A 21,921-nucleotide genomic window follows, 5' to 3' on the forward strand; every position below is an offset into this window, starting at 1 on the left:
GTTCTAGGAGCTGAGGATGAAGTCCTCAGCCGGATGGGTTGGTTTCTACCCTCACAGAGCTCACGGTCTAGAATTCTGGGAAACAAATATGGAATAAGTTAGTCTAAGTAAGGGTGGCATGGAAGGGAGGGTCAGGGAAGCGCGCTGCCTTGAGGAAGTGACAGCCAAGCCCAGGCCTGGGGGCCTGTAGGAGGTGAGGAAGCCCCGCCATCTCCCACTGTGAGGCCTGGAGCAGAGAGGGTATAAAGGGGAGGAGAGAGGGTGAGCTGCGTCCTGGCCGCTGACTCGGGGGAGGTTAAGGGTAGCAGGCCTCTTTAAGCAAATGAGGATTCATCTTGAGGGCTCTGGGAAGCCTTTGCAGGTTGAAGCAGGACCAATCCCAGATCTGTCCATCTCCAAAGACCAGGCCTGGTCCACACCCTGCACTTCCTGCCTTGCTGCTGGGCCTCAGGGTAGCAGGGCCGCCTCCAGTTTGTGTGTTTCTTTGACTGTTAATCCACTCTGCTGGTGATTCATGCATCCCTCACAGACTCCAGCGCCCAAATAACAATCTGTCAATAAGTTGCGTCTGGCAGAACGAGGGCGGTTGTAACTGCACAGTACTTAATAGCTGATGTTCTCCTGAGCACGCCTTGGGAAACCAGAAATAGCTTTCCATCCCTGGCTTTTGTTTCCCACTTGCTGACCCAGATCTGTGGTTATCTGGGTCACTCACTCGGTTATCTGTTAAGGGTCTTCACCCCTCTCCCCACTTGCTTGCAAGTTCCAGGTTTGCAGCGTTCTGTCTCGCCAGCACCTGGTACCTGGGAGCGCTCGGGCAACATTTGTGAGATGAAGGAGGCAGGAGGCAGGCGACTGTTCTCAGCTGTGTCATCACTCCTCCTCTCAGAACCTCAGTTTCCTTGTCTGTCTTTACAAAGTGCCTGGCCCCGAGCTCTCACTGCCCACCCTGTATGTCAGTGAAACATGCCTGGAGACCAGACAAGGGGGCAGAGACCCATCCAGCGCTCCTGGGAGCATGCACACGTCATGTCATCAGAGGACCATGTGGTTTGGTGCAACATGTGCTGTTCTGCTTCCCCACAGCGATGGTACCAGAGCAGCAGCAGTGCTTTTCAAGATGCGTGTCTATTTTAATTTAAATTCATGTATCTGTGTTAGAAGATTTCCTTATGTTTCTTTGTTTTTCTTTGGAAGCATTCCATAGGCCAGTGTTGAAATAATTACCATCCTTTGCTGGAAAAGAAATATAATTTTCTGTAACATTTTGAATTTCCAGGATCTGGAAGGAGAAGTAATGTTGCTTCTGCTGATAGCAGGTGTGTGTGTGTCGGGGGGAGGGAGGATTGGTCATTACGGGGCCACTGAGTAGTCTTGAAGGATCGCTTTCCACTGTGGAAGGCCAGGCTCTCCTCTGTGTTTTCTTTTCCTCCCTCCTCAATTCCACTCTGAGAGCCAAACTAATCCAAAATATTATCCTTTCCTCCATGGGCCCTTCAAGTTTCAAAATCTATGAAAGTCTAGGGGGAGAATATTCACTTGGTTATAGTTCAATGCTGGCAGTTAAAAATGAACTTCATAAAACTAAAGATGGAAAATATACAAAGGGATTTTAAAAAAAAGTTCTACCACTATTAATGTTATAGTGTTTTCCTTACAGTATTTTTTTAAACATATGAGTTTATTCATTATGTAACTTTATATCACACTTTTTAATTTAATCTTTTAATATAAGCATTTCCTCATGACACTGGCAAATTATAAATCACAGTTACAGGGCTCATCCCCTCCCTCCCCACCTGTAACATACTCACCCACCCAACTACACATCGTGTGTCCATCCAGCTCACCTAGTGTCCATACATCATGGATTGAGGGCCTCCTCTGTGAGGACAAGCTTAGGTTCTAGGAAAATAGTAATCCCTGAGGCAGCCAGGGTCCCTGCCCAGAGGGAGTCGTCATTATACAGTGGAGCTGAGCAGAAATAAACAGAGGAAGATACCAGAGAGTGGGGTCTGTGGGCAAAGTATATGGGGCTGCCGTGGTGGTCCAGTCTCTTGTGGCTGTCCTGCATCAAGGAAGAGTACCCATATCATGGGGACTGGATTTAAACACAGAATTGGGAGTTTTCCTATGGAAAAGGCACCTCAGTAGGTGCTCAAGACTTGGACCCTCCCATGTAGGCTTAACTGAAGGGCTGTATGTTAAATGCGTACAGGTTGATTGTTGTTGAACTGGGATAGTCAGTCTGAGAAGGGGGCACTGAATTTGACCCGGCTTGCTGAGCCCACAGAGGAGGGCCGGGCTGCGAATGCAGGGTTCTCTGCCACTGGAAGTTAGGTGGTTACTTGGAACATCCCAGGCCACTGTTGGAGGCAGAGTGAATTTTAGAGGGGCTGCCTTCCACAGACCACGTGACCTTGAGCCAACTCTTAGTTTTCCAGTCTCTAACTGAGGTGGATAGATTAGCTGGTTCTCTGAGGAGCCTTCCAGCTCTTATCTATTTGAATTTTAGGCACATTTTCTGAAAACAGACACTGTAAAATCACCAGATTTGAAACAATACTGAGTTATGAATCCTGGTGAAACACATGGGTAGTTTATTTGTTTGTTTTTTTTCCCAACAACTAGTTCTTTTGGTGAATTGCTAAGGAAGCTGTGAGGGACACAAGACTTGCCTCTGCTCCAGCCATGCTATTTCTTGGTGGCACCTACCTATAGCTCTGGCCATCTGGTTTGCAAGGAAGCTTTGTAAATTTTCTAGTCTGGTGATGGGAAGTGAACTCACTGCCACGAATTTCATGCTCCAAAGGCTGGAATGGCACATTAAGGAAGATTTACCCTTGCTTTACCTCCCAGTGTGAACTTGTGAGCAGGCCATAGTGTAAACAACATATGAGTATCAACAGCTGTGGGGAAAACCAGCTGTGTGGATGTCAGCATGAGTTTCCAAGACACCGATTAGATGTCTCAGTCCAGAATTTTGTTTTAATGCTAATGTCTCATCTCCAGAGTAAGACACACACCAGTGTATTTCCCTGGGAAGATAGGGAGGGATGATGACAGGCATTGCTCTTTGGTTACTGTGCTAGTGTGACTTACCCTTCTGTTCGTCAGGCGTCTGCGGGGTCAACATTTGTGCGGCATGGTGGGGGCTTGGCGATGAGTCATCTCAAAGCTAGAAAGCCATGCATCGCCCTCCATAGAAAACGCTGGCAGGCATACAGCTTCGCAAGCAGGCAGCCACGGGTTATGTGAATGTTGGGCTGAGCACTGCAGCGCAGGGGGCAAGAGTGCTGCAGCCCGACTGATGTGGTTTGAAGCCTGGCAGCATTGATGCTTCCTGGCTGTGTGATCTGGGGCAAGTTACTTGAGCTCTCTGAGCCTCCGTTTCCCCATCTATAAATCCGAACAATAATTGAGTGTTGTCAGCATTAAATAGGAGATCACATGTTAGGTTCTTGTCACGAGAATAATGACTTCTGTTGGAGGTGGTGGTGCACTGGCACGGTGTCACGTGCGTAACGCCTAACATATGCTGTGTTCATCAAGTGACAGGGCCACCATACGTACATGACAGACACTGTTCTTAGCTCTCCTAAATACATTAGCTCAGCTAGATAATGTGATCATTCATGTTAACTCAGGTGGGTACTATTATTATCATTTTACTGATGAGCAAACTGAGAGAGTTAAGTAACTTGCCTGAAGTCACAGAGCTAGTGAGCGGTGGATGTGGAATTTGAACCCAGGCAGCTGGCTCTAGCGTCCTTGTTCTTAACCACTGCTCTATACAGTCTCACTGAAATAATAAGAGCCACTCAGAGAGCTTCCTGTAGGTCAGGAAACATTCCAAGCACTTTCTATAGATTGACTAATTTAACCCTCACAGCAAACCATCTGAAGTGGTTGCTGTTATTCTCCCCATTTTATAGATGAGGAAACTGAGGCATCTAGAAAGGGGTGAGAATGTGAATGGAGTTCACATCTCATTAGCTGTGTGATTTAAGACAGGGAAGCTGATGTCTCGAGCCTCAGGGTTGCTGTGAGGTAACAGGTGACTAATGACAAGCACTGCCCGCAGACCCGGCTGTGGTGAGACCTTCTCTGGAGGGTGGCTCTTTAATTATTAGTGAGAGAGCCTTGCTCATGGACCCCAGCTTTGTTCCTTGTCTTGAGCTGCTCCTGGTAGCTGGGAGGAGGCCAAGAGCTCTTGGCTTCTTGGGGAAAGAGGTCTTTGAGGAGATGTCTTCACCCCCAGCTTGGCTGCTGTGGTACCAGGGCATAGCTTGGTATGCCCTGGGGTAGACATAGCTACCCCAGTTGCTGTGTCTGGTCTCAGAGGTGACAGTTCTGCCCCGGGGGAAGTGAATACACAGAACCTGTTCCAGCCATTTGGGGGCAAACCGTCTAATAAGCCTGAGTCTCAGTTTCCTTAGCCACAAAACGGAGTGAATATGGGATCAAAGCATGTGACTAAAAGCACCAAATCCAGAAAACGTATATTTTCACGATGGGGAATAAGCAAGTCTGACCACTATTTTACATACTGAACATGTGGAACTTTGCAAGGCACTTTCTCAGCAGCCAGTTCCTGTTGTTGGCTATTTGAGCTGTGACTCGTTTCTCCCTCTGAAACAACACTGGGAGCTGTGTTCTGGTCGTTTAGCTCGTGTTCATGGGATTTTTTTTTTTGTCAAATTAATTATTGTAAGCATGAAGTTCTGGGTCATTTTAAGTTTCTTGGAAAATGCTGCCTAATTGCTGCCAAATTATCCTGTGGGAACGTTATTCCAATTTATACATTAACAATTGTGAAGCAAAATGTCTGCTTCTCATTCTCGCCCACACTGTGTATGACCGTGTAAAATTTGCCAATTTGAGAGGCAAACGTGCTGTTTATTTAAATTTCCATTTTGCTAGTTACTAAGGAGGGTAAACGTTTTTTGGTTGGTTATTGGCTGTTTGGATTTCTTCTTCGGTGAACTGTCTATGTTATGGCAAAACATTTCAGCTTTCTTTTATTAAAAAAGCTATTTTCTGGGGACTTCCCTGGCGGTCCAGTGGCTGGGACTCCAAGTTTCCACTGCAGGGGGCACGGGTTTGATCCCTGGTTGAGGAACTGGGATCCCTCATGCCACATGGCCAAAAAAAAGAGCTATTAAAAAAAAATTATTTAATTTATTTTTGGCTGCGTTGGGTCTTCGTTGCTGCGCATGGGCTTTCTCTAGTTGCGGCGAGCAGGGGCTACTCTTCGTTGCAGTACGCGGGCTTCTCATTGCAGTGGCTTCTCTTGTTGTGGAGCACGGGCTCTAGAGCGCAGGCTCAGTAGTTGTGGTGCACGGGCTTAGTTGCTCCGCGGCATGTGGGATCTTCCCGGACCAGGGGTTGAACCCGTGTTCCCTGCATTGGCAGACGGATTCTTAACCACTGCACCACCAGAGAAGTCCAATAAAGCTATTTTATGATTACAAAATTTATTTTATACATATCGTAAAAGTTCAGATAGTGTAGGAGTGTGTAACACGACAAGTGCAGGTTCCCTGGATCAATCCTAACCCTGAGAAATCACCACTGCTCACAGTGTGGACCTTATTTTTTTCAGAATTCTCTAGAAATTTTTGAATGCCACCATTTCACCTTAAAGATTTCCGAAGGTTCATACATGGCTTTTGTATCATAAAAGGTGTTTTGCTGAGTGGCATTTTTCTCGAATAAAGGTAGCATGTTTATTTTGATGAATCGATATTTTCAGAGAAGCCATGTGGCCTAGAGGGAAGGGTACTGAATTTGGGGTCCCCATCAACTGCTATCATGTCTCCCTGGGCTCAGCTGGGTGTGTGTGATCTGTTGGCCTTGTCCAGCCCTCGGGTCAGTGCCTCTGTGCTACCGACAGGAGTGCTTTCTATTTTGAATGTCAGGCTGCTGAGCTGTAAAGGCAGCAGCAAGAGGATGAGGGCTCCTGATCTTCTGCCGGCACCAGCACTGAACCAGTGCATGGTGACAATAGTTACTAATAGCCATTAATAACAGCCAGCATTTCTCCTTTTTTTTTTTTTTTGTGAGTGTCAATATTTCATTTTGGTGTGAAGACGGGAAGCTGGAAAATACACTGTATTTAAAATTTTCTTGGTTCCCCCTCACATTGTGGAAACCCCTTCCCCCCAGAGCTAATCTGTTCAAACTCAAATACTTAAAAATTACAGCAGCAAAACAAAAGCACAGAAAAAAAGAAAACCAGATGGAGAAGGTAGCCAGGCTAGTAGTGTCACTTGGTGTGGACGACAGGTGCTGAACAGGAGCCTCTGTTTTTTTCTTGTCTTTCCTCCTTTCTCTTCAGAGAGGGGATCAAAGTAGCTGGCGTGTCTACTTAGACCTCACAACAACTCTATAAAGTGTAAAATCTGATATGATCCCTGTTTTTCATACCTAAGACATGGGTTCCTAGAGACCAAATCATTTGCTTAGGGTGCGCAGCTAGCAAGTGCCAGAGCCAGAACTCAAACGTAGCCCTGCCAGGCACTGAGGCCCCTTGAGTGGTTCACCTCCCACTCTGCAGTTATGCAAAGCCTCATGAATCCCATCTCCCTGTCAGCCTTTATACATATTAGTCTGGTCCAAATGTATCCAGGGACCTGGGGAACCCTGAGTAGGTTCTCAGTTTTGTAAAGTCTTGAGCAAGTTGGAAGCAGGTAAAAAGATGAATTCAGGGGCTGCATCCCTGAGTCACAGTTCTGGAGCGAGGTGGGGAAAGCATCTTTGTCTGGGTGACAATGTGCAGTTGCCATGGCAGCAGCTATGGCAACGCTGATGGCAAGTGGCAGCCCTGTTCCCACTTGAGCCCAGCTGGTAAGCTGGAAGACGAGGTGCCCAAGAGAATGGGCTGGGGGCTTGCTCTGCCCTATGCTTCAGACGGACCATGTTTGATAGAAATAATTAATAAATAGCACATAACTGATCAACGTGGTTAATTTTTCTCTCCCAGCTTATGGCTCTTGTGATTAGGTGGCTAGAAAATCCTTACACAAGTTGGTGGGACTCAGGGGCTGAGAGCAGGCGTTCTGGAATCAGGCTATCTGGCCCTGACCTCTAGTAACTATGGGGCATTTCCAAGTCTAACTTCTCAGTGCCTCAGCCTTCTCTTCTGTTATGGCCATTATTTCTCAGGGTCCCCATGAAAATGAAATGAATTAATCCACATAAAAAGGCACAGCACCATTATTATTATTATTATTAAATTAGTAATAATAGTTCCCTCTCTTACTCAGAATTCTCTTACTCTGAGGACTTCTCTTACTCAGAATTATCCCCTCTTATCCAAAATTTTGGGGGTGGCTTGCTGTTTGTCATAGTGATGAAATAATCTCACTTTGAACGGTGCCCTTGGCATTACGTTTCCTTTTCCTGCACGTATGCTATAACGAGTCTGACGTGGTCCCAACCCGCACCACCATATTTCACTGACAGTTTGGGAATAAACATGTTTTTATGTGTGGCCCCAGTCACTGCCAAAAACAGCATTTATGGAGTTTCTAATTACCTTGGAGACTGTGGTAGGTCCTGTATCAGAGAGTCAATAAACTGTTTTAAGCGATGCTGGCTAATTTAAGAATTTTGGGTGTTTTTGGAGTTAGAATCAACAGAACATTTGTAAGAGATTCCCATTTCTGAGGACTCATTTTTAAGGTTGTGATCTTCAATTTGGAGGTGTTGGGCCACCTATATACTGATTTATTAGCTTCTGATCAATATATTATTGAAAAAAGTGTGAAGACCAAAAACCCTCATGGAGCCCCTGTCTGAGAGGAACTGGGAAAATAAGGTGTCTGTAAATATAATTTTTGAGTTAGAGCTTTCCAAGATTTGAAAAACATGAATTTATCTCCCTCCCTTTTGTTTCTTGTTTGTGTATGGTTTGCCAGAACAATTCCAAAGGCTTTTCTTAATTTTCTTAAGACAAAAATTGGAAAGATAGTTCAAGGTGATTCTTTAAACATGCCTTCTAAGGGTTGTTTATTTGATCCAAATCCATTTAAAACATTAAGAAAACTCAGCCATTAAATTTTTTAAACTAGAGCTATACTTTTATCAAAGTGTAACGTGCACACAGTAAAGTGTACCAAATAGTCTGCATGGATTTTTATTTGCAGATGTAGATAAACTAATAAATAAGACTAATCTCTGATTTATTATTATTATTAAAGTCCAGTTGCATTTCATGTAAAGAGGAGCCAACCCTGTAACACTGGCTCTGAATCTGGTGCTAGTAAGCATTTTAGTTTCCATCTCCTTTCCTCTGTTGTCACTGCTTCTGCATTGGTTTTAACATCTGTTTCTCTGTTCATGTTCTCTGGGGCCTGACTGCCTGGGTTTGGATCCTGGCTCTACACCTACTAGTGGTGTGATTTTGGACCAGTCAGTTAACCCCTCTGAGCTTCAGTTTCCTTATCTGTAAAGTGAAAATAATAAAAGTACCTACTTATAAAATTGTTTTGAGGATTAAATGAGTTAATATTTATTAAGTACTTAGAACACTGTCTGGCACGTAATAAGCATTTTTTTAAAGTGAACCCTTAAAAATGTCATCTCCATGACCAAGAGATTGAGGATTGTCCTTGTCCATAAGGCAAAGGCCAATGGTGCTGATAAACGGATGACCGTGACTTGATTCCACATCCCTGGAGTTGAGGGGCCGGTGGCTCTCATCAGTGGAGAGCTCCAGTTTCTCATTTCAGACAAGGGGGGTGCTCTCAGTGTTGGCTCATGGGAAGGTAGAGCACGTACAAGGAGTCCTGGTTAGAAAAACACACACTTGGTAAAGAACAGTCTCTCCCCAGGCAAAACTTTAGAAAAACAACAATCTGCTGCTCCTTGATTAAAGGGTAGAAAACTAATTATCCTTTCCGGAGGGATGTGAGGCTGCTCTCTGCCGGGCTGTGACCTGGAGGTGCAGGATGTGGATTTCCTTAGGATGTAATGAAGCCTTTCCCATTGAAAATGTGCCATAATTTAGATGGATGCAGGCAGGAAGAGGGAGAATGATCCCCTTGCTTTTAAAAGCAACCCCTAAACACTTTAGAAACATCATTTGCAGGTCAGTACTTTGAGAATATGAAAAAATAATTTTCTTAAATTGGATTTGCAAAAGACCTCTGTTACAAAGCATCCCTTCAGAAATATTCTGTAATTTCTTCTAATTAGACCAGCTTATAATTAGTTTGAATATTTGAAATTCGGTGCTGCCAATGAGAAGTCATCCATGAACTGATGACGTGGATCAGAATGCCAATGAGGAGTAACTGGGAAACATATTACTTTTGTGCTGAATAAATGCCAAGTAGTAGTAATTCTAGTTTCCTTAGTCAAAGGAGGAGACTGAAACATTCCATCTTGGGATAATTTGTGTATGCGTTTCTCACTGTCTTCCATACCATCCTGTTAGTGATGGGAAGCTCCTGTTGACCTGTACTGTTTGGCTGGAGATGTCAAGAAAGTTCAAAAAAGTCTTCCAAATATTTATTGAGCATCTACCGTGTGCCAGGTGTCCAGAGGTTGGGAATGAGACATTAAAAAGACAGAAGTGCCTGCCCTCAGGGAGCTCACATTTTAATGGCTCAGCGGACTAGACAGTACCTAAGATCCTTGTCAACTTATATTTTCTACGAACAATGCTTCTAGATAATCTGCAGACATATCCCTCTCAGCTCTCGTCCTCCAGGTCCACTCACTTGCTCTTATCAAGTCACCAGGGACCTCTGCTTTGCCAAATTCAGTGGGCATTTCTCCTTCCCCTACTTAGTGACATAGTAGAGCACCCCCTCCTCTAAACACTTTCTTCTCTGGCCTCCGGGATGCCCCCTCTCACCTTATCAGGGCTCCTCTTCTGTCTAAAGGCTGATGACTTTTTTTTTTTTTTTTTTTTTTGCGGTACGCGGGCCTCTCACTGTTGTGGCCTCTCCCGTTGCGGAGCACAGGCTCCGGACGTGCAGGCTCAGCGGCCATGGCTCACGGGCCCAGCCGCTCCGCGGCCTGTGGGATCTTCCCGGACCGGGGCACGAACCCGTGTCCCCTGCATCGGCAGGCGGACTCTCAACCACTGCGCCACCAGGGAAGCCCAAGGCTGATGACTCTTGAACACTATCTCCAGTTTCTTAAATCCCCCTGCAGACTCCACATCTCCGTTTGGAGATCCATACCAGTGCACATGTGGCATTTCAAACATGATATGTCTGATCTTGATTTTTGTGCCCAAATCTGCTGTTCCGGTAAGTCTTCTCAGCCCTGCCGGCTGCTCACACTAAAATTCTTAGAACATCCTTTACTCATCTTTTATTTTACCTTCTGTATCCAATCCACCAGCAAATCCCATTACCCTACCTTCAAATATGTACATAACTCCACCACTGCTCACCACCTCCGCTGCCACCATCTTGGTCCAAGTCCCTCCTGTCCCTCACTTCACGACCCTCACCTCCTCCCTGCCCTTTGTCTTGTCCCTTCAGCTGTTTTCCCCATGCAGCATTGAGAACAGTCCTTTTAAAAGTTAGACCATGTTTCTTCTCTGCTCAGAATACTTCTGTGGTCTCCCATCTCATTCAGACTCAAATCCAGAAACCTTGCAATAATCTGTAAGACCTTTGCCATCTGGTTCCTGCTCCCTCTGTGGCTTTCTCTGCTCTTTGCTCCCACTCCAGCTGTGCTACCCTTGCTGCCCCTCAGCCGTGCCCCAGGAACTTTGCATATGCTGTCCTGTCCACCTAAGACATTCTCCCCCCTCTTCCGGGTTCTGTTCAAACATCACTTTCTTGGAGAAGCCTGCCCTGAGCACTCCGTATAAAATAGCAGCTACTCCCACTGTCCCTATTCTCCTACCCTCCATAGGTTTTCTCTGTAGAATTTATCAACTGCTGACATAAGCTCCCAAAGAACAGGGACTATATTTTTCTCTGTAGTATCCCTTATGCCTACAGCAATGCCTGGCACATAGTAGATACTGGGCAAATATTTAGAGCTAACATTTATTAAGTGCTCAGTGTGAGCCAGGTAGCATGCAAAGCACTTTACTCCTCATGGCGACCCTATGAAGTCTAAGTCTCATCATGTCTGTTTTAAGTTGGAAACTGAGGCTTGAGGAAGTTCCCTAAGTTGCCCAAGTTTACATGGTGGACTTGGGCTTGAACTCAGGTCTTGGAGGCTGCAGAGCCCATGCTCTGACCACCTTATGTTCCTGCTGTCTCTTTTTGGTAGCCTTACATTGTTCTAAAAAGGTTTATGGTAGCTGCTTAACACATGGAAATGTGAATGGACAACATGTGGACTTGAAATGTGGAAATAAATGGGAGCCTTGGTGTATTTGGCATGATGGGATGGTGTCTCTTAGAATGTTTGGAGTTTTAGTTTGCTGGGAGCGGTTATGGCATTTTGTAGGTACTTTTTCCTGGATAAGGAGATAGCAAGTGAACCTTAGGGGGGTTAGGAAGGTGAAAATCACGTATAATCCAAAGTGCTTTTAAATGCCCTGGGGAAGGTGTCATGTTGGAGCCTGACCTGCCCTTACGACTAGTGTTCCTGCCAGTTCTGTTCATTTGGACAGTTCTGGCCCGAGGAGCTGGCTGGAATTTGAAGATCTTTTGTTTAGAAAGTGCCTATCGCAATCCAGCTCAGCCTGAGAGAGGCCTGGAGGAGGAGAGAAGGCTGCGATGGGGGCAGATCCACAGCCCCATGCCAGGCTTCCCTGGGGGTCCATATCCAGTGCACAGAAGGCCACACAAGATGCCCTCAACTATGGAAATTCTCTCTGTCTCTCTCCCTTGAGTGCATGTGGTTGTATTCATGTTCTGCCAGTGTGTATATAAGGCTATTCTGTGATACTGTTGACCACAGAACTCCTGAGGGCAAGCATTCATTCTCCAGCTATTTAATAAGATCCACGGGACTTCTCTGGTGGCACAGTGGTTAGGACTCTGAGCTCCCAATGCGGGGGGCCCAGGTTAGATCTCTGGTCAGGGAACTAGATCCCACATGCATGCCGCAAATAAGAGTTCACATGCTGCAACCAAGGAGCTGGCAAGCCGCAACTAAGGAGCCCTCAAGCCGCAACTAAGGAGCACACCTGCTGCAACTAAGGAGCATGCCTGCCGCAACCAAGACCCGGCGCAACCAAATAAATAAAATAAATATGAATAAGATGCTACTAAGTGCAGGGAGTGTAGAGACAGCAGTGAATCCAAATCACATAGTCCCTGGCCTTCTAGCTCATCACCCAGAAGGAGGATAACTCTTAAAGTGCATCTTTTGTGTACCAGGCACTAAGAGCTTTACGTATGTTGGAAATTCCCTGGCGGTCCAGTGGTTAAGATTCTGTACTTCCACTGCAGGGGGCATGGGTTTGATCCCTGGTTGGGGAACTAAGATCCCTCATGCCGCATGACGAGGCCAAAAACAAAAACAAAAAAAAAGAGCTTTACATATGTTAACTCGCTTAATCCTCACAACAGCGCTATAAGGGAATCCTGTTATTACCTCCATTTTACAGAAGGGGGAAGTAGGAACAGAGAGGTTAAGTCACTTGTCCAGTGTCACACAGCTGGTGAATGGCAGAGCTGGCTCCAGCATCTGTGCTCTTAACCAATGTGCCCAACTGCCCCTTTATGGCACCACCTGAGAATCCCTGAAATTTACCAATGGGAGTTCTTCTGGACGATTGTACCTGTGAAAAGTCCTAAAGATAAAAGCTTTGCAGGAAACTCAAGTATAAAAAGAAACAGAGCAGAATGGCTTGTGAGATGGGAGCAGAAGATGGAACGGGTGTTGCTGCAGAATATCTGAGCACAGAGACCTGGCTGGGGGTGGAGAGTGGGAGGAAGCACAGAAAGCCAGAGGCTGTGGGAATTTTTATCATTGTTGAATGATTCACGTAAATATGTGTCTCAGAAACAGGGACTTGTAGGGCTGATTTCTCACAGTACTGATAAAACTTCACATCTAAGCCAGTTTTTGTCAATTCCTAAGCTGCACAGAATGCTCTCCTGGCTTCTATTTACATAATTCCCTTTTCTGGAATAGTTAATAGCATTTTACTTTGCATTATTATTTCATGAGAATTTTTTCCATGAGATATATATCTTTTATTTTGCCTGAAAATATCTTTACTTTACCCTCACTTTTTAAAAAATTGTGGTAAACTACACATAACATAGTATTTACGATTTTAAGTGTATAATAATTCCGTGGCATTAAGTACATTCACAATGTTGTGCATCCATCACCATTATCTAATTCCAGAACCTTTTTTATCACCCCAAAGGAAACTATGTACGCATTAAATAGTCATTTCCCATTCGCTCTCTTCTGCTAGCCCCTGGCCACCACTCGTCTACCTTCTGTCTCTATGGATCTACTTTCTGTCTCTATGGATTTGCCTATTCTGGGTGTTTCATGTAAATGGAATCATACAGTATGTGGCCTTTTGTGTCTGGCTTCTTTCACTTTGCATAATGTTTTCAAGGTTGTTGCATGCTGTAGCATGTATCAGTACTTTATTCTATTTTGTGGTTGAATAATATTCCATTTTATGCATATATCACATTTTGTTTATCCATTTTCATTCATCATTTGATGAAATTTTATACCTTTTCAATATGGTTACTAGAGGATTGGTTAGGGAACTACAAATATAATAATTTCATGGGTTTAAAAAAAATCACTTCAATCTCTTTTTTTAGTTAATTTTGGAATTAGTTTGGTTAGAGCAGTTCTCCATTATTTAACAACAGATCATAGACATTTGTTTGGGATATGCTCCATTTGGGGAAGAATTTCATTTGTTTCTCCATTCAAATAGCGATGTGACCTGAAGATCATCTCCACTGGTTTTTCTAGAGACTACATCTCTAAAGCCTTTGTGAAATATTTTGCTCTTTTGAATGTTTTTGAATTCAGATGAATACAAAAATCTTTTTGGAGGATGTCTCACTTTTCATGTGGGTCTCAACTTACACATTTTGGTCACTAACTGCTGAGAGAGAGCGGTGGATTTTCAAAGTCTGAGGCTCTTTGAAACTGCATGCTCTGTTTTTCTGTAACTGCTGTCCAATACAGTAGACACATGCCACCTGTCACTGCTGAGAACTTGAAACACGGCTAGTGCCAATTAAGATGTGCTGCAAGGGTGAAATACTCAGTGGATTTTGAAGACTTAGTACAAAAATATGTAAAATATCTCTAATTCTTTTTTCTGTTGATTACATGTTGAACTGATAATAATATCTGGATATATTGGGCAAAGTAAACTATATTATTAAAATTAAATAGGACTTCGCTCATGGTGCAGTGGTTAAGAATCTGCCTGCCAATGCAGGGGACGTGGGTTTGAGCCCTGGTCCGGGAAGATCCCACATGCCGTGAAGCAACTAAGCCCATGCGCCACAACTGCTGGGCCTGCGCTCTAGAGCTTGCGAGCCACAACTGCTGAGCCCACGTGCCACAACTACTGAATCCCGTGCACCCTAGAGCCCGTGCGCTGCAACTACTGAGCCCACGCACTGCAACTACTGAAGCCCGCGCGCTTTAGGGCCTGCGTGCCGCAACTACTGAGCCTGCGTGCAACAACTTCTGAAGCCCGTGTGCCTAGAGCCTGTGCTCTGCAACGAGAAGCCACCACAGTGAGAAGCCCGTGCACCGCAACGAAGAGTAGCCCCCGCTCGCTGCAACTAGAGAAAGCCTGCGTGCAGCAATGAGGACCCAACGCAGCCAAAAAATAAAAATAAAAATAAATTTAAAAAAAATTTTAAAAAACAAACAAAAAAATAAAATCAAACTTACCTGCCCTTTTTCTTACCATTTTAATGTGACTCATAGAAATTTTAAATTACATACGTTGCTCACGTGCTATTTCTATTGAACAGTGAACACTGTTCTAAAAATAACTGGCAGATGGGTGGAAAATGGAAGAGAAATCTGAACAGACTTGACCTCTGTGCCTTCAGCATCTTGAAAGTGCCCCATGAGAGAGGCTGCAGTGGGTCTGGATGGCTCCAGGAGCCGCCCGGGTCTCTGCCTTCACTCTGGACCCCCTCGGCTGTCTTCTCTTTTCTCTAGCCAGACAGATCTTTCTAAAGGCAAATCTCATCATGTCACTCCCCACTTTATAACTTCAGTGGAGCCCCATTATCCCCAACCCCAACCTTTAAGCCTCTGCCCTGGCCACCTGTTCAGCCTTATCTCATGCCTCTTTACCTCCTTCCCCTCCTGTCGATGCCTTTTTATAAACATTATTATAATTTCTATTTTATGCACAATATGTTTCCATAGTAATGATTTAAAAATACATAATGTAAAAGATAATGTCCACATTTATGCTCCCTCCCCACCACCCCAGCTACGTAATCAGTCACCGTCAACAGTTGGGCGTGTGCTCTTCCAGGGACCTCACTCTGCGCACACACAGCTGATTCTGTACGCGCATTTGCGTGCGCGTTTGTGTGTGTGTGAACCTAAATGAGTTTACATGTTGTCTCTTATTTCACATACTGAATTTTAAGGTCTCTGCTGGTGAGGATGTTAGTATACCTCATTATTTTTAATGGATGCCTGGTATTTTATTGTATAGCTTTGCCATGATTTATTCCTGTTTATTACTGTTTTTAGTTATAAAATATTTCACCCATATAGCAAAATATCAACTATTATAATATTCACCTCTGTACCCCCCCATATAGATTTAATAAACAGTAACATTGTGCCCTATTGGCTTCAGAATTTTTATGTGAATAAATGAAACATTCCAGGCAGAGATTCTCTCCCCTCTCCGTCCCCAGAGAGAAGCTCTCTTCTGCAGTTGAGACAGCCTCTTTATCTTACATTTTTACTACATGTGGCTATAAGCAGAGTGTTATTTTGTGCATTCCTGTATAGTATCATATCATATGCATATCTCCTGCAACTTGGATTTTCATTCTTTTTTCTTCCTTTTTTTTTGAAGATTTTTCATTAATATATAGTTCTATATGGTCTTCCATTGTTAAGAATGAATATAGCTTCATTTAATCCATTTCCTTATTTACAGACATTTCAGTTGTCATACTTTAATTCCAATTGTTCAAATGTGTCGTCTCTCCTTTACTTCTTAACTCTGGACTCTTTATCTTCTGTGGAACAGTCTGTAGAAGATTGGAATAATCTGTTGTTTTGAAGGTTTTGTAGAATTCATTAGCAAAATTGTCCGGCCTGGTGCTTTCTTTCTTTTTTTTTTTTAAAAATTAGTTATTGAGCTTTTTAGGTTTTCTATTTCTCCTTGAGATATTTTTGATAAGCTATATATTTTGAAGGAATATATGCAGTTTGTTTAAATTTTCAAATGTAATGGCATCAAGTCATTGATAGCATTCTTTTGTCATTTACTTGATGTTGTGTCTGTAGTTCTGTGCCTCCATCTGTAATAGTATTTATCAGTGTTCTCCCCACCCCCTTTTAACTTGATCAGCTTTACCAGTTTTGTCTATTTGGTTAATCTTTTCAAAGATCAGTTTTTTTCACCTCCTGCACTTTGAGCATGCTTTTCCTGTGGCCTGGCCTACAGTTCCTTTTTCTCATCACCTGGCTGAGTCTTTCTTCTGGCTCCTCAATCCTTGATTGAGCCACTTTGGCACTCCCCATGACCACTCTTTTTTTAAAAAAACACTTACCATGTTGTAATCTCTCTCTGTCTCTCTCAATGTTTAGTCTGGCTGCTCTTCTGCAAGCTCCACGAAAGCAGGAACTGGATCTGTTTTGTTCACCACTGTCTCTGTAACGTGTGGCACTGTGCCTGGTGTACAGTAGGTGCTCAATACATATTGGTGAAGAAATTAATGTGTGAGCCCATTATACATAAAGAGGTACAGACCCATTCTCCAAGGGATGAGGGCTCTCTTTCCAGGTGCGTTCTCAACGGGACTGTTGCAAAGAGGATGCAACTACTGCCAGCTGAGCATTCTGAGGTTCTGTGATTCTTTTTTCCCAATATTTATCAGGAAGTAAAGAGCTGGACTTGCAGTGATGGCATGAGTAGAATGAAGCTGACGTGACTCAGTGAGCCACAGAAACATGGTACCGAGTGGTGCCTTTGTACTTTCATTTAAGAGAGAGACAAGCCAAAGTGATGAGACTTCCGTTCTGCAAACTATCTCTTTCCAGTGAGCTTCTCCGGGAAGAATTGGGTCTTTACCTGGCTAAACACCTGCCAGTCGATCCTTGATTATGTACCAAAAACAGAAACTAAAACGACATTTAAGCAAAAGAAACCACCATATCTTAAGTGATCCAACCAGAATAAAAATAATTGGCATTAATTTCTCCTATAAAGTGTAGCTGTTTGGTTTTCCTAGTAATGCTACAGTTGTCTTCATGGAGAAAGAGGGAGAAGTAAAACAAAAGAAAAGAAATCCAAGAAAAGTTTTTTAGCAAGATGCTCTGGGTTGACAATTAAGATATTAAAATTTTTACAACATATAAAACATGCTGGCAAAGACAGTAATCTTTGAAAAGGAAAAGGGGGGCAGGAAATTAGAATGGGAAGGTGGGGCTCTTTTCAGGGTTACATCATGTTCATATTTAGGGATATGTTGTTGTCACCTAACAAAATATTCATAGCACCTTAAAGCCTTTGTTTTATTTTACTTATATATTATCCAATCTGTAAGAATTAGATGTATATTTCATTGTCTCTCCAGCATGAGTCTTGCCAATGATCATTATAAGTAATATCCCCTTTACTGGTTTAAAGAAGGCATTTTCTCAATAATAATGACAGCTAATTTGAGCAGCTATTAAGGGCCAGACTCTCTGCCATACATTTGTATAGTACGTTATTATTTTTTTAATCAACCATCTTTTATTCCTTTTTACTTTTTTTATGGTACATTAATGTTTCAATTTTGTAAGAAGAGATTATTCTCCCCACTTTCCAGGCGAGAAAATGGAGGCTCAAGGGGAGTACAAAGTAAGTAGCCTAGTTGAAGTCCTCCAACAAGAAAGGGAGGGAGGCACCCTGGGTGCCCCAAGTCGGTTCCACCCCGAACACCAGATTCTTATCCCCCACGGTGCAGGCAGCGGATGCAGCCTGAAACCCACACTCCTGGGCGATGCTGTGGAAATGGTCATCAGCCCTCTTCTCAAGGCGCTGGGAAAGAGTCACACTTGTTTTCATGTGGTGGGAAAATACATCCTGTTGTTAACCTGCTGAGCTTATTCTCTCTGATTCCAGCCACACACACACCTGAATGGGAGATCATCCCCTAAACGCACCTTGAATCCTGACTTTTCACTCTTACTGTGGGCATTTCTCCATTTCTACTATGAGCTCTCCTGAGGGTGGAGAGCTTTTCTTTCCAACCTTTCCTAAGGTTGTAACCTCCTTCCAGTCAAGAATCTGTGCCTCCTGTCTTGGCACTTTCTCTCCTGCTGCTTGCCCAACCCTGGCTCCCATCAGCTCCCCTGTGGAGGTGGAGGTGGATGATGACTGGTCAGCGTTGCCCTTCTGACATCTGTGGATGGGCTGTGCTTCCTAACCACGTGTGTACACACCGTGCACAGACCTGGTTCACTTAGGGGCCTGAGGACTGGACACACTATAAATAACTCTTCCCAGGCCTGTCAGGAAGTCCAACTGCATATCTTTGTGTTTGAGAAATCTGTAGAACCAAGTGCCATTTTCTCCCTTGGTCTTTTGCTGACAGTGCAAAGAAGTTGCTTCTAAAACAGAAGAAATATAACCAGGACTGATTGCCCCTCCTGTGATGAGGACCTGGCCTTCACAGGCCAGGCTTCTGAGATGCTGTCCTTTATGCTGCCAGTTCCCTCACAGGCTACCTGAAGGAGTCTTCTCAGGAGGGTGCATTTTACTCCCTGAAGCTGTCCTTCAAAAACACGTGGGTGGTAGTGTTTGGCTGGGGAGGACTTATGATGCCAGATTAGATTGTTAAAAGGAACTCCAGCCAATGTGAATGATCTGGAAACCTGGCAGGTGGTGGAACGCTGGGGTGGGGGAAGCACCGGTTAGAGACAGGTAGGTTTCCTGGCAGTTTCCCCAGCCAAGGGGGGTGTGACCGAGTTGCCCAAGAGTGCCCTGGATTGACGGACTTGCTCTGATGCTTTTTCTTTGCCTATGAGGCCTCTTAGTGTGAGGCCTTGCTAAACTGGTGCCCTGCCACAAGGAACCCCCAGGCTGCATTCTTCCAAATGCATGGAAGCCCTGTTTGGTGGGGCTTCTCTCTACTTGAGAGGGGCTACATCCCCTGAATCTGGAGTCAGACATATCTGGGTATGAATCCCACCTTAGCCACCTCCCAGCTGTGTGACTTCAGAGAGGTTTAACCTCTCTGAGCCTCTGTTTATCCCATCTGTAAAATAGGGTAATGATAATATCCCCATTATACCATAAGATTATATGATATTATATGAAAACATATTATGATACAACGTTATTTATTTAAATGTTTGTAATGCCATACATATAAGTATATAAAATATGATAATGTATAACACCATTATAATGCTACCTATATATCATGTATTAACGTTAGAGTATAACATAACATAGTAACCCATCTAATTGTTATTCTCAGACTTAGATTATGTAGGCAGAGTACTTAGAACAGTCCCTGGCACATCATGTAACTCAGTCACTGTTAATTATTGTGATTTTCATTTTCTGTGGACTGCAACATACAAAACAGGGGCACAGTGACTAGGAATGTTCTGGTATATGTTGTTGCTTTGGAAGCAATGAAGCTCATCAAATAATTAGGAGAGCAAAGCCCAATTATAACCTGGGAGGGGAGGGAGCAGTATCCAGGAAGAAGTATTGTTGAATTCTAAGTTTTGTTTTTTTTTTAGGGGAGAAATGTCTTTTCAGAAGAGCTTAGACCAACATGTTACTTAATAAGAGAAGAGTATTAAATCTAAATAACCACCCACGTTTTCTCTGTTTGTCTTGAGAAGTTATTAGCCTGGGTTTTTATTGTACATGTGGGTGAGGAGGAGGAGGAGGCAGAAGAAGGGGGTTGGATATAAAGACAAATCAGCAGGAGGGAGTTCCCCTCTGTTCTGGTGAGTTGTCCCAGCTCTGCTCTGTCAATCCTCTGTCCCTGATTGAAGGCTGTCCTTGGAGCCGGGATTTGGAGGGGGGGGGAGTTGGCGGGGGAGGGAGGGCAGGTTGTGGGGGGTGGGCACCGTGCTGACATCTGTTGAGAACTTAGCAGTGACAGCCCTGGAGTTAGAACCCACATCTCATCTTGACTCTGTGTACAGGGTATTATTTCTCGTTTTGCGCATAGGAATATGAAAGCTCCAGAGCTTAAGCCTTGGGCTCAGGGTCACACAGCTAATAAAACACCATGGGGTGTGAGATCAGACACCTGAGAACAGAATCCTGATTTCACTTGTATGGTGATAGTTGAGTCACTTGATATCCTTAGGTGTCTGTTTTCTTATCTGATAAATGGGTACAACAGTGAAACTCAGCTCCCAGTGGAGAGTCAGTGAGATTAACTACATAAAGTATTAGCATATGTTGTTTTAAATACCCAATACCTGTCAGCTGCTGCTATTATTATAATTATGTTGTATTTTGTTTATTTATCTCTTATGCCTGGTAGAGTCAGTCCAGATTTTTATCAGGCCTGACATACTGCAGAGCCTGTGCAGTGGTCACTACAAGCATCCTGCCTTGCATTTCTGCTGATTGTGGCAGGGAGGTCAAAGAAAAGATGTGAGTATCTTGTTAAAAAACCAGCACCACCACACTTTGGCACATCAGTGACTAAAACCTCAGGGCAAGTGCAAGGTGGACCTTTTTCAGGGATGTTTTTCAGTGAAGTGGTACTTCAAGCAAACATGACATTTGAATATCCAGATTGACAGACATAGCATTTTGGGGAGGAGTAATTTACCACTCCATAAAAACATTGTAAGAGGTATCCTTGTGGGTATGTTGGCAGCTACGAAATTGGATTCACTTTACAAGACAGAAGTAAGGTGTTCCTGGTGTGTCTGGAGCCGCCCAGCCCCCTTGCTGCATCTTTCCTTTTCTGTACCGGTTACCTGCCCGCTTGTGCAGATCCAACTTGAAGCTGTCTCCATCACATCTAAGGCGGTTGATTCGTGGGGAGAGATTCATAGGCGAGAAAGCCAGTTCTAACTTGTTAGGCAGCAGCTGCATGTCCTGTCAGTCGTCCCTTTAAAAGTTTAGAGCTCCAGTGTGGCCTGAGTGGAGGTGCAGGAACTCCCCAGCAAGTGAGCAACAAGGGAGGGTTCCAGGCTCCGCCAAAGCTACAGACACCACCTGATGGCATCCCTTTGGGAACTGCTTGTGTGTGAGAAATAAAGATCAAGATTGGAGTTTGGTCTGGCTTTTTGATCTCATCCAGGTTGAATTTTAGACTTTCTTTTATTTTTTTCTTTTATCTTTTAATTTTTGACTTTTTAAAGGGACTCTGGAGCTTTCCTCCTGGTGGCCTGGGAAGGAGTTTGCAGTGAGTTTGGCTGCTAAAGATTGCAGAGCTGTAGAAAACAATAGCTGCCTCACCTGCCTGGACCATTTCTCCAAGCATTTCTCTTTTTGACAAAGCTACATCTGAAATTGGTGATTTCCTCTGAAGAGCTAACCAATGAATAATGAATGCATCGTCTTTTTTTTTTTTTTTTTTTTTTTTTTTTTTTGTCCTCTTCCAGGCCTAAACGGCAGCGGCAAAACAACTTTCCCATGTTTCCGTCTCCTAAAGCCTGGAATTTCAGAGGGGTAAGTGTTTTCCCTGGACAGTCCCAGCCGTTATATGTCCTGTTCCGGATGCTCCAGAGAGGACACTGCCGAGGTTGGCTTTATTAATCAAAGTCTCCACCAAGCTTCTGTGCTTTACCACTTGGGGAAGTCATGTTTGCATC

The 21,921-nt window shown here is 44.0% G+C and overlaps 1 protein-coding gene across 1 annotated transcript in view; it reads left to right on the top strand.

The window, feature by feature from the left end:
- Window positions 1-21,921, top strand: part of ARHGEF3 (Rho guanine nucleotide exchange factor 3) — a 314,234-nt gene that overhangs the window by 87,191 nt on the left and 205,122 nt on the right. The window contains exon 3 of the mRNA XM_028478969.1: window positions 21,712-21,778. Within this exon, the coding sequence (XP_028334770.1) occupies window positions 21,712-21,778 (67 nt within the window). The remainder of the gene's footprint in view (window positions 1-21,711; window positions 21,779-21,921) is intronic.

This window comes from Physeter macrocephalus, chromosome 18 (assembly GCF_002837175.3).
Source record: "Physeter macrocephalus isolate SW-GA chromosome 18, ASM283717v5, whole genome shotgun sequence".
In the NCBI taxonomy this organism is placed as follows: domain Eukaryota; kingdom Metazoa; phylum Chordata; class Mammalia; order Artiodactyla; family Physeteridae; genus Physeter; species Physeter macrocephalus.